Source organism: Sinocyclocheilus anshuiensis, unplaced genomic scaffold (assembly GCF_001515605.1).
Source record: "Sinocyclocheilus anshuiensis isolate Anshui unplaced genomic scaffold, SAMN03320099.WGS_v1.1 scaffold555, whole genome shotgun sequence".
Lineage (NCBI taxonomy): Eukaryota > Metazoa > Chordata > Actinopteri > Cypriniformes > Cyprinidae > Sinocyclocheilus > Sinocyclocheilus anshuiensis.
Window position 1 is genome coordinate 440,223 of NW_015552571.1, and position 12,936 is coordinate 453,158.

At 35.8% G+C, this 12,936-nt stretch overlaps 3 protein-coding genes across 5 annotated transcripts in view; all 3 read left to right on the forward strand.

The window, feature by feature from the left end:
- Positions 1 to 833: 833 nt before the first annotated feature.
- On the forward strand, positions 834 to 9,112 carry LOC107665058 (biglycan-like). Its single transcript, XM_016455803.1, has 8 exons — positions 834 to 992; positions 3,213 to 3,474; positions 6,811 to 6,923; positions 7,069 to 7,282; positions 7,729 to 7,839; positions 8,059 to 8,152; positions 8,334 to 8,472; positions 8,553 to 9,112. The coding sequence occupies exons 1-8, from the start codon at positions 975 to 977 to the stop codon at positions 8,748 to 8,750; spliced, it is 1,149 nt and encodes a 382-aa protein (XP_016311289.1). The 5' UTR covers positions 834 to 974; the 3' UTR covers positions 8,751 to 9,112.
- Positions 9,113 to 9,378: 266 nt separating this feature from the next.
- On the forward strand, positions 9,379 to 11,346 carry LOC107665061 (HRAS-like suppressor 2). Its single transcript, XM_016455806.1, has 4 exons — positions 9,379 to 9,429; positions 9,821 to 9,941; positions 10,221 to 10,519; positions 10,624 to 11,346. The coding sequence occupies exons 1-4, from the start codon at positions 9,412 to 9,414 to the stop codon at positions 10,696 to 10,698; spliced, it is 513 nt and encodes a 170-aa protein (XP_016311292.1). The 5' UTR covers positions 9,379 to 9,411; the 3' UTR covers positions 10,699 to 11,346.
- Positions 11,347 to 11,914: 568 nt separating this feature from the next.
- Positions 11,915 to 12,936, forward strand: part of LOC107665071 (death effector domain-containing protein-like) — an 11,610-nt gene continuing 10,588 nt past the window's right edge. For all 3 annotated transcript variants that reach the window (XM_016455824.1, XM_016455823.1, XM_016455825.1), the window contains exon 1: positions 11,915 to 12,107. The gene's annotated coding sequence lies outside the window, so the exon portion shown is untranslated. The remainder of the gene's footprint in view (positions 12,108 to 12,936) is intronic.

Below are 12,936 nucleotides of genomic sequence, written 5' to 3' on the forward strand. Positions count from 1 at the left end.
ATCTATCTATCTATCTATCTATCTGTCTGTCTGTCTGTCTGTCTGTCTGTCATTCTGCCATTCTGCCATTCTCTCTGTCTGTTTTATAGTTTTTTATCTATCTATCTATCTATCTATCTATCTGTCTGTCTGTCTGTCTGTCTGTGCCATTTCACAAAAAACATGCAAATACATAAAAGTGTGGATATGGATGGATACTTTATGTTCCATTAATAATATGTATCCTGAATGTTCAATAAAGGGAGATTTTAAACTTAAAAGTCTTAAAAAGTATAACAATATCTGTGTTAACTATAGTATTTTGGTGGAATTACCGGCCCACACACTCACACTGTCTAACTCTCGCTCTCTCTCTCTCTCTCTCTCTCTCTCTCTCTCTCTCTCTGTATGTTTGGGAGAGAAACGGAACGGGGGAAAGGATCAAAGTATGTTAAAGAGCTTTTATCGTGTCCATCAACTGCTCTAAATAAATCACCACACTCATCCGTCACTCTCCCGTGAAGAGGTCAAAGCTGAACTGAAGTGACATATATAGTAAACAACAGTGCTGCCTTTAAATGAAACGTATCATATTATAGGGATGCACAATATTTATTTTCATGTTACGACCAATAACCAGTAAATGCCAGATATTACAATTCTATTAAAAAATTAAATAAACACTAAAAACTAAAATCCATTTAAAATGCTACAAATACATTTAGCTTACAAACAAAAAAGACGCTCTCTCTCTCTCTTCACCCAAAAAGAAAGAGTAAAACAGTGGGAGGGAAAGACAACTTAAGTGGGAATGTCTCAAATACACATTTTCCCCCCTTGTTTTTGCAAGCTGTCCTGTGTTTTGAATTGCAGGTACTGTTCAGTGCTGTGTGACCGCTGGCAGCCAAGGACCTTACAGACAGTCATCCAAAACAATGATCAAACTATAAATCAGTTTGCCATCAGAAACCTTAAAAAGAAGAAATAATCTGCAAATGCATCTCACACATCAGGTAAGATGCTTTAATGCTCTTATTTATCTTTCTGACCTGTTCCCCAGTTTTGTGCACCTGATGAGTTTCCATGGTAACTTAATTCATCTGTTTCCATTGTGACCAGTTCAGTTCTTTGAAAAGCTTACAAAGCTTATTTGAGCTCATAAAAAAAAACTATCACTTAAATTAGTTTTAAAATCCTTTAGACATGTTGTTCTAGTTTTGCGCGTCACTCAGTCATTCACGTCACCTCTGTAATCTTGACAACATTCAGTAATGTAGTCTTTAATTAGCCCATCTCATCTCTTTAATATAAGATGTAATTCAGCTTTGCTTGACCATTTGGCATCATTTGGATATTATACATCTTTAAAGGAAAATCTAGACATCTTAACCTTATTTTTTCAAAGAAAAAAAAAAGACTCATCTGCATCAAGCTCATAAGTAGATAAGTGGGTGCAAACTATTTTAGACTGAGGCAAAGACTTTTAATAATTTGAAAAACCATTTCATTCAATAGTACTCTTATTATACTATTAGTAGAATTGTTCTGGCAGTAGTAAAATCAGGCTGTGCATGTCATCATTTTGTGTGCTTTTAAATGAGGTCTGTCAGTTACATAACAGTACATAACACTATTGTCATATTTTAAGAGGATATGATTTTGGTACATTCGGTGCCTTATTTTGGTGCATGAATCAGGATGGCTCTCCAAAAACAATCTGTTAAACTTACCAGTAATGTGGTTCTTCTGCCATTCTGTGGTAAAGGGTGTGGGAGTGAATTTAAAGAGAGAGAAAGAGCTCAGAGGCCGTTTAAAACCACACGCACAACACATGGCACAAAAAAAGAACTAGTTACTGCAGATCTGGATGGTCACAGAATCTAATAAATGTGGATCAGTGGGTCTGCATATGAATGATCTATTTTAGTATTTTTAGTATAATCTATTTAATGTATTTTAGTAGCATTTGTGCGATTGTAGTATTTATTCATATATTGAATTGGCTTTTATTACTATATTTTCAGTTTTCATTTTAGTTTTAGTAATTTTGTTAAGTGCATTTGTCAATTTTATTATTTTTAATTGATATTTTTTATTTCAGCTTTAGTTTTTGTAATTTTAGTACGTCAGCTTAATCTTATTTAATTTAATTTAGTTATTTCATTTTTATATATTTATGTTTTATGTTATTTCAGATTAATTTCAATTACTGAAAAGATTTCAATAGTTTTTCATTTTAGTAACACTGGAGTTTTAATAGAAGAAGAAAAATTACACATGAATATCTCAAATGTTTCTCATACACAATAGTGAGATTAAAAGGAGAACAAATGGAGATTTGCTTGCATTTCAAAAATACACTAACATTTTTCATGTCTCTCCTTACTAAAATTCCGAATTTAACAAACTGTACTCAAATTTGCCAAAATGCCGAAGTCTGAAAATCAGTTTCAGTTTGAACTCTGATATTCCTCACTAAATTATCTGAGCTATGTAATCCACACATATTTTATAGCTTTATACTCTTACTGTATGTCAACAATTTCCTCATGTATTTCCATTTTTTTATCTTCTAAGGAATTTTAGACTAAACATCTGAGACTGTTGATACTTAAATGAAACAAAGTCCCCTGAGTTATGAAAGAGCAATTACATTTTCCTCTAGGATGGAACTGCTATTAGTTATTAGTGAGTCAAGTCACATCTATAATTTATTTACATTAATTATGTACATCTGTCACATGTTTCTTCTGTGGAGACATATGATCAAATGCACCAAAAGGACAATAATAGCTAGATATAGTTTTCATCTCCTACTGACGTAGCATCAGTGTAGTTTCAGCTGTAATTCACCTAGACAAAGGACACAAAAATACACTCAAATACACCTATTCTGGGAGAAAAAAAACGACTGTAAATATAGCATGAAGACAGGTTACGAAAATACACATTTGCACACTTTGATGCATCTGACCCAAACAATTCTTTCCCTGTCTCAGGTTTTAGTAACAATGAGATATTTTCCCTATTGTCGATGTGGAGAGCAGATTGGTTTATTGTGACTGTCAGCGAGGCGGTTGCATATTCAAAGCTTAATGAGACCACAGAATGATGGATTTGACCAGAATCAGCTTTTGGATGCAAAGTAGCATTTGTGGTTTTTATAAAAGTGTGGAAAACAATTGTACTGCCATATTTTGAAAGCTTACTTCCTCTGTTTCTCTTTTTCGCAGATTAAAAACGTAGCAGCCATGTTGTCGGTCTATGTGGCTTTTCTGTTTCTCTGCACTGCCCACCTGCCACTAGACTCTTCCGCCCTTCCTTTTGAGCAGAAAGGATTCTGGGACTTTGGCAAGGACATTGATGTGAAAGAGCTGATGCTGATGATGAAGGACCAGGAAGAGGGGTCAGCTGTGGATCCATACCAACCGGAACATCCCACATGTCCATTTGGCTGTCGGTGCGACCTCAGAGTCGTACAGTGCTCGGATTTAGGTGGGCTTAAGATGATATGTGTTTGCAATGGTGTCTTGGTATAGACAGACAAGATAATGACTGTTTAGTCTAAGAGGTTTGGCTTCTAGACCCAAATTTTATATTGGACAACACAGTGCCAAAATTGTTTACTGCACAAATGTAAAAAATGTCCTTAAAACTAAACTTTGAAAAATACCATGAACTGCATAGCCCTAAAAAAAAAACATATATATAAAAAAAAACAAATATTAATATAGCATGCACAGGATGAATATGAAAACTAAAAATACTATGGGCTGCTTGAAAGTTTTTTTGTTTTTTTTTGGTGTACTAAATATAGTATAGCAATTTATTTTATTTTTATTTTATAGAATTTTATTTTTATTTAATACAGTTTTTCATTATCCTAACAAACTTGTGACCCATTTTTGGGCTGCAACTCACCATTTGGTTACGACTAGTGTAAAGAGTGAAGTTACACTGGTTTGTGATTAGCATGGTTTGAGTTAAAGGATATCCCGTTTATATCACCCATCTTATCCCAAAATTACTAGCCTGTGACATTAAGGAAAGATCAAAGACCTGCCTATCATATTTCATTTTGAAAATGTGGTATGAATGAGTGTGGTATGAAATGACAATGATTTGAATATGAGTTATGAGTTATATATATCAAACGAAATCAAATGTAAATCAAAGTTCTGACTGAAAGTAGGGAAAGTGAGCAGGAAATGTTGTCTGAAAGCTAAAGAGAAATGTCAGGTTTTAACATCCACATCAAAGGCCTGAATGAGATCAGGATCAAATTTAGCTTGAGAACGGATACCAATTCAGACACACCACTAATCTGGCCCATCCACATCAGACAACACATGCGGTGTGTGGTCGGTCACCTAAGACAGACACTCTGGTTATTCTACTCGGTACAGCAAACGTGCCATAAACTATGATGTCGGTCACCAGGAATGATGGATTTAAAAGCAAATGGACAATTTCTGTGAATGCCAGGTACCACCCAAGCACAGCTGCCCTCTTTCCAAACTCTCTTTTATGAAGTTCATATAATACAGCTATTCTCCTCTTTTTTTCTCTCTCTCCACGTTGTAATGTGCTACGTGGAGCCATGGTCATCTGGCTCCATCTTAATTATATGGGAAGCTTAGAGGGGAATGCTAGCACACAACAACAGAGCACAGCAAACACACAGAGTCCCGAAGCCCAGAGAATTACCAAACATTTCCGAAATTATAGCCCGATGAAAAGTTTACAAGTGAACTCAAAGACTCTGGAGTAAATCCTGAAGAAACTGTTTCTTAAATGAACTGCCTTCCTGCTGTCTAAAGGCACCATAATGCTTTTTTTTTTTTTTTTTTTTTTTTTTTGCTGCTAGCGCATGCTGATGACGTTTTATTCTTCTATAGAAACGAGTAGTGTACGAGTCAATAGGCATCATCATCGTACAGTCTACATGCATGTCGTACCCAAGTTTATTAGATCCATGTCGCACAGTGTGGTTTGCAGTGATCTTATAGGATTGCTAAAATCATGCAGTGTGTCTCGGGCTTTAGTTGAAGTGGCACGTGAACCGATCATTTCTTACTATACTAGTTATAGCATGAAATAAACATGAATAAACATTAGAAAGTATTTTGTTTCTAACACGGAAAGACGTCAATTCACACCATTTTTCAAGTTCAAATCCACCGACGTTAATCTACTCTCCTGTCTGGTTTGTTTGTCGGACAAAAATGGCAGATTCGGCATTATGAATGGTCAAATGTTGCACTGTATCTCAGCACTTTTGCAATGCTGTTCAGTCAGTCAGATTCGGACAAACTGTATAATTTATCAAATGCAATGACATTTAGACATTTTGTGGAATAAAGTTAAAATACTGTGACTAGACAATCTGGGGGAGTTAAAGCCATCTGCAGGCTCCTCATTAGGTGTCTGAACAAGTCTATCATGCCCTCCAGATTATATGTCTAAGAGGAAAATTGAGGGTTATTTAGGAGCACTCAGACCAGAGCTCAGGGCTAAAAAAGTTTGTGATGCAGCCTTATTCTTTACTGCAGAAGACATCACTGTTACCTGCAGTCACAGTTTGCAAGAACTCACACACACAGACTCACACACACCAGCTGATCCTGAGAGACCTGCTCCATTTCACTTCCATTTAGTCCTTTAAATTCTCTCTAATCACACAGAGGCTGGGGTCCAAAATGAGTTTTATTTCTGAAACTACTGTATACTAAAAATAAGTAGGCTACTGGTCACACAAAGATAACAAGATAAGGCACACTATTTGCAGTGTTATTTATTATTCTTGCTGACTCTAACGTAAACTCTAAATGATCTGAATTTAGAGTTGGGAACATTATTAGGTTACAATGGAACAGTAGAAAGAGAACAGAAGTGATAGATGTGACCTCTCCTGCAACTCAAAAACAGAGAGCTGTGCTGGCAGCAGCTCACTGAAAAATGATCTTTAAAAAAGCATCATATGACCCCTTTAAGGCTCTCTGGAATACTTGATTTTGATTGGCCAGTTCTGGCAGGCAGCGGAGGGATATTTCCTCATATTTGCCATTGCCCATTTATGGCAACGCTGTATCAGTCTTTTAACTGTTTAATCTTAGGCTGTGTGCTGTTTTAGCAAATTGGAAATAAGAGTGTGCTTTCTTTTACAGTCACATGACGATGACTGACGATACTTGATTAATGACCTTAGTGGATTTTTGTTTTAATATTAGCCTACTAAAATAGGACTATTTTGTTTCTTAACGAAGGCTGAAATCTTAAAACAATTTAAACTCAAATCAAAATCGAATTGTTTCTTGCTATTTTTTTATTGTATTGCTGTAATATCTGGTCACCATTTATAGCTTTTAAAATTAGCATGTACCTGTATGTACCATTTTAATTTCATAATATGACAAGTAAAGTTTTAACAAGAAAATAATTAGGGCAGGACTTATCCATTTTTTCCAATGTGGCCTTTGCATACATGAAGGTAGACAAGTGCTGGAGGGGTGAGGCAGAAAAATAAGAGGGTTTGGTGATGTCAGCTGAAAAGGGAAGTCATTTCAGAGCCAAAACAAGTTACAATATTTTAATAAAAAATTTACAAACTTTTTTTTTTTTAATGCACCAATAAATCTTAAAATACAAGACCATAAAATGCATTAATAAAGTAAATTGAGTCGTTTTCATTTAATGTTGAGTTTCCATTACCCTGGAAATGATGAATTACCGCAGCAACAATGAAGCCTGAACAACATTTGATCCACAATATTGATTTTTTTCATATCTCATTTATACCAATGTATCTGTTCTTGTTTGTTTCCCCAACAGGTTTAAGTTACGTGCCATATGATATTCCTAAAGACACACTGCTGTTGGACCTGCAGAGCAACAGGATCACAGAGATCAGGGAGGGAGACTTTAAAGGAATGACCAACCTCTATGTGAGACCTAACATATCATTATTTCATAATTTGTATCACAATCGCATTTGCTCTCTTTTTGTAAATGAATTTAGAAATGCAATATTGTCCTTTATGTTAAGAAAAGTTTGTACAGCATTCCCTCATAGTCCTTGTCCTATTTCAGGCCCTGGTGTTAAGATATAACCAGATCTCCAAAGTTCATCCCAAGGCATTCCTTCCTTTGAAGCGTTTGCAGAAATTATACATCTCCCACAACCTTTTGACTTCCATCCCCAAAAACCTGCCTCCATCCCTTGTGGAGCTGCGTATCCATGACAATCACATCAAGAAGGTGCCGGCATTTAGCTTCTCAGGCCTCCACAACATGCATGTCATTGGTAAGACTGTGTGTTTGATTCATGATGTCTAACAGACCTTTGTCAGGTAAGATGCCAAATTGAATTCATCACGGATGAGGGATAGAGTTATTACAATGTCATACACTGTATCACGTTATTTTCACAACTCACAACCTTCAAAACTGTTTTGTGGAGTTTTTGTCTACCGAAAGTTTTTTTTTCTTTTTTCTTTTTCTTCAAAAAGACATTTTGTCAGCTGAACAGTAGTACAATCCATTGAACACAATATGTACTTCTATCCCTCACAGCCTCATTTTCATTCCTGTCAAAAATTAAATATGGCACTAACCTGACTAAGGTCTATAGTTACTCGCTGAGGTTATAGTCCTGTAACGTTGCTTTCTGACAATATTCACTGATAAAATTTGCTATATAAATAAAACTAAAGACTTGATTTGTGCCTCAAACACTGGTTGATATTGCAGAAATGGGTCGTAATCCACTTCAGAACAGTGGTTTCGAACCTGGAGCATTTATGGGCCTTAAACTGAACTACTTGCGCATTTCTGAAGCCAAACTCACCGGAATTCCCAAAGGTAATATGAATGATGGTCAAAATTGAATATAAATTTAATTGACTTAATTTACTGCCAATCTCTTTGGCATTTTTTTCATATTTTAATTAGTAACACAGAATAGGGGTGTACTTGTGTTACAGAATACAACATTCTTTTCTACATGGAATGTGTCCCATTCTTTTCTAAACACAATGCAACTCATTCTGTTCCATATGGAATGTGTCTCATTCTTATCAGACCTTCCCAGTAGTCTCAATGAGCTTCATTTGGACAGTAATCAGATTCAGGCCATTGAGTTTGTGGATCTCAGCCAGTACACCCAGCTGCAGAGGTAAACCTTACACATTCCTACTTTTTTGGTGTGATTAATATATGTAAACAGACTGTATTTGTTTCTAAAGTGATATTAAATTAAACATTTCCCTTCAGTTGAACTTCTTACATGGACGTATGATATAAAGTTTGCTTTGGGTGTCCTCTAGTGGCTAAAACCCCTCTGTCTCTGTGTTTAGGTTGGGACTCGGCAGTAACCAGATTCGCCACATTGAGCACGGTGCTTTATCTTACCTCACCAACCTGAGAGAGCTGCACCTTGACAACAACCGTCTGTCCGGTGTGCCCAGTGGACTGCCTCATCTGAAGTATCTGCAGGTGTGCTTGTGTAGGCCTACATGATTCTACTAATTCTAGTTCATTTATACTAAATAAACTAAACCACACTTTCATTACAGGTTGTCTACCTCCATTCAAACAACATCACTAATGTTGGAGTGGATGACTTCTGCCCTACGGGTTTCGGAGTGAAGAGGGTGTTCTACAATGGCATCAGCCTCTTTGACAACCCAATCAGGTATTGGGAGGTGCAGCCCGCCACGTTCCGCTGTGTCAGTGACCAAATGGCTGTACAGTTTGGCAACCACAAGAAATAAAAACAAAATGCACAAAACCAATCCAGGAGAACAAGAGGAAAACGCCCATAATTTGTGTAAATCGAGATATTTGAGTGAAGAAGACGAATAAACATTTTCATGGAGGCATAATTCAGAAGAAACATGGACTCCATTTAACGGAAGTCAAAGTCCAACCAGTTTATTGAAAACTGAATATTGATGTGTGTAATTCCCTGCTGACATTAATAAATATATACTTTAATTTAGTTGACATACAGCATTGATGATTCCTTGAGATGTCTATCAACAGCTTCATTTGTTTAGTTTTCATGGGTTGCATCTTTAAATATTGAGATAAATTCACAGTTTGTCATTCTGGACGGCTGATTGTCACTCATTCATCATGGTAATACTGTAATAAAGTGGATTGTGTTGTGGATGTTTATCATGCCAACATTAAAGGTGACAGGCTATTTATTTCTAACTTTAAAGTCAAGATCCCAAATGCATTCAGTGGAATTAACAATAACCTTCCAGCGGTGGCAGGAGATGTGAAGGTGGAGTACCTAAAACACAAAGGAGAATGTCTTCACAAACAAGTCCTTCTGCTGGTTGCATGACCACGCCTACAAGGCTTGGCAGAGTCATTTAAATCCGTTTGCGTATAGTTTCTGCCCTTAACGACTAAACAACACGAGAGATGGACTACAAAGAACAGGTACGTTTACAAATATTTACAGAATTAACTAGATGCAGCAGATGACAGAAATTAATATTTCAATACTAGCCTATAAACAATCTGTATTATTTCATGGCACGTTAAACGGTTGGATTTTTCAAGTTAAGACTGCACATTCGAACGAGGTTCTATTAGAAATATCATAGAATGTGTTCTATTTTATTACTAGTTTATTAGAATAGTGTTTTATAACAGGCCTATAGGATTCGCTATCAACTGAGAAGCATTACTTTGTTAGAAAAGTGATTATAAATCGGTTATAAGTAATGTCCTTAAAGAATGCAGCCGTCATATGTTGTCAAACTTGTTCTAAACCCTGTAACAGCTGTAAACGGGTGTAATCTTGACAGACTGAAACTGTTATGCACAGGTTGAGCAGGTTGTATCCACCGCGCAATTCGGAGATTTGATCGAGTTCTCGTACCCCATTGGCTACGCACACTGGGGCGTGTACGACGGAGATGGATACGTCATTCACTTTGCGGTTGCCGGTAAGCAGGAGAACTTTCACCTTAGTATTAATACTATTTCTATAACGATGTAATCATGCTATACTTATACAACACAATAATATAGACTACTATACAAGTCAGATTACATTGTGAGAACTTACCCCAATATAAGGGCATGTTGCCACAAAATGTTAACATCTGATCTTTTATTTATTAAATGCCTTTTCACAAGTGTAAAATTATTTTAAATTATATATATACATACATATATATGTATATGTCTTGCAAACTGTCTCATACCAAATTTGCTTTTTCCAGATGAAACTCAGGTGATGGGTACGTTTCGAAATTGTCTGCAGGCTATCTTCCCTGTTTGTGGTGATCTTTTGCTTGGAGAAACTAAGATTCGGCGTCAGCTCCTGTCTGAAGTTAATGTGCCAAAAGGAGCTCGTGTTTCAGTGAGCAATAACCAGCACGCTCTCGAGCCTTCACCTGTGGATGAAATTAGAAAACGACGAGATGCTTTACTGGACAAAGAGTTTACTTACAAAATCTTCACACACAATTGTGAGCACTTTGCCACATTTGTCCGCTCCGGTAAAGCTATGTGCAATCAGGTGAGTTCATGAATCAGGTATAATTTAACAGTATAGACATTCTGTGTTCTGTACACTTTTTTTTAGGCTATTCTGACATGCTGTTGATTCCTTTGTTTTAACAGATTCCAGGGAAGCCCAAAAACAAGGAATGTGTGGAATCTACACAATTATTTAGCTACCTTGTGCCATCGAGTTAACCTACTGAATACCAACAACTACAGATTATCACAATAATAATATATTATGTTTGATTAAGGATATTTCTCACACACTCGTTAAACCAGTTAAGATTCCTGTTTGATGTAATTGAAAAGGGTTCTTCACACTGATCTGTAATAGTATATAGATCAGTGGTTCCTCACTTTCTTCAGTGTGCCTGCAGGTCTTGTTAGGTCTCCTAGCCTTGTCAAGCTGGTCTGTTGGCTGGTTTTAAAATGGTTTTGGGTTCAGGCCAGGAGACCAGCTTGGTTATGCAGGAAGACCATATATACCAGCTAAAACCTATACCAGCTTACACCTGCTTTTTTCAGCAGAAATGCTGTCAAAATGTACATTGAATGTTTAGTAAAGGTGTTCTGATGTTTCTGACTGTCCTTTTCACATTTCTAACTAATATGGCACATAATAGCCTATTACCAGTTTACACCACAAACACCATTAAATTGCTTGACAAGTGCAGATTTATTTCCTGTGCTAATGCATTGTGTATTACAACAGAAAGTATGGGAAATATCTAAGAGTTCATCTTTTTTGAATAGCCAACACCCAGCAAACACCGAACATTCCCCTAATGTTAGCATATGGTTCCGGTTTAATTCTTTTTTTTTTTGGGTCCAAATAATGTTCAAAGAACGTTTTCTGTAGGTTTTTGTAACTAAAAAGCATTTGTTGTAACCAAACATGTGATTTGCTACTTGTTAGTCAGCTGCAGGTGACTGTTTCACCAGAATAGACCATAAGTTTTAAGTATATCTGCTAAAAGTGAATTTTCTGTAAAAAAAAAAAAAAAATCCATTTTGATTTTACTGCCTTCAAATCAGCCACAAGTGGAGAGAAAGAAATTAAACAAAATCATCAAGATTATAAAAGCTTCTTTCAGGGTTTAAAATGAAGCCATTTTTATTAAGCTTTTACATTAGTAACAATGACTAGTAAGCTAATTGTATTTTGGATGAAACTGGTTACCATGGTGATTTTTTTCATAAGGTAAAGGGGCAATGCAGTGTTGTGTTTTATATCATTCAAAAAATAAATATTTATATTCTATACAAAGACCTATTCTGATTCACTTTTTTCTTGTACATTTATTCGTAACCGCAAAAAAAAAAAGAAGCTTATTTACACATCACGAGAGTTTATTGTTATTTCTGTAAAGACGAAGCGTTTCCTACATTCCCCGGATGTTGCTCCACGCTTGCTCAACGTCCCGGATGTACCTACATTTTAGTAGAGGAACAAAAAATGGGCTCATTATCAAGCTTCACCAAACCGTTTAAATTATCCCCACAAACGATTATTGTACATGTATGAGGACCAGGCCGCAGTTCTGAGCAGAGTCCACGTCCATAGTCTCCGTGTCTGTAAAGTGATTAATGAAATCGAAGAGGTAAGACAGTTGTGTACATTCAGTGTTGCTACACGCTGTTGACGTTAGCAAGCCAACAGTCAGTTGCTAAGCGAAGATTATATCAATAACAAATAACGTGTAAGTTTCTGTAGGAATATATAAACATTAGAGGGGATCGCAATAAAATATTGACAGTAAAATATGTTTTCTTAAAAGATCACGGTGTTCTTCAGCCACTCCTTGTGAATGCTAAGCATCAGGCTAACACAGCTGTCCAGATAGATTTCAGAAGATTGTTGATGTGTAACTGCTTATTCGTCAGTCGTTTCTAGTCTTTAAACTTGCATATGAATAGAGCATATGTTAGTGTTTTTAAAGCCATGATATGGAAGTCAGATGATTGATGCATTCTGCTATTTTGATATTCTCTCTCTTAAATCTGTTAGATGTTAATTAGTAGGCTAACCAGGTCAGCAACTTCACTGTTCCTCTGCCTAAATATTTTGTCTACCATTAGTTACTAGATTTATTAGATCAAAACTGAACAAACGGTTAAATACAAGTTTTCTATAGTAGTTAAACTCTAAAATGTTCTTAAATTGAAGCACTGTCTGTAGATGTGATCAAATGTATAATCTGTATGATTTTAAAAGTAGATGAGTTATCAAAATATTTAAACTGTATGTTTCATATGTTGATGTGATAGAGTATGTACCCTGTTTTTATATGTAGATCTGATATCAGAATATATAATAGGTATGATTTTAAATGTAGATGTTATATCAGAATATGTTATATCAGAATATATTTTTGATTTGATGTTTAGATGTCATATCTAAATATATGATCTGTATTATTTATATATATA

What these genes read in the sequence shown, in the direction of transcription:
- LOC107665058 (XM_016455803.1), top strand. An exon ending in AAGGAATGACCAACCTCTAT is followed by an intron (nt 6,924 to 7,068) that starts GTGAGACCTAAC and finishes GTCCTATTTCAG; the next exon opens with GCCCTGGTGTTAAGATATAA. An exon ending in CCACAACATGCATGTCATTG is followed by an intron (nt 7,283 to 7,728) that starts GTAAGACTGTGT and finishes TTGATATTGCAG; the next exon opens with AAATGGGTCGTAATCCACTT.
- LOC107665061 (XM_016455806.1), top strand. An exon ending in CATTCACTTTGCGGTTGCCG is followed by an intron (nt 9,942 to 10,220) that starts GTAAGCAGGAGA and finishes TGCTTTTTCCAG; the next exon opens with ATGAAACTCAGGTGATGGGT. An exon ending in GTAAAGCTATGTGCAATCAG is followed by an intron (nt 10,520 to 10,623) that starts GTGAGTTCATGA and finishes TTGTTTTAACAG; the next exon opens with ATTCCAGGGAAGCCCAAAAA.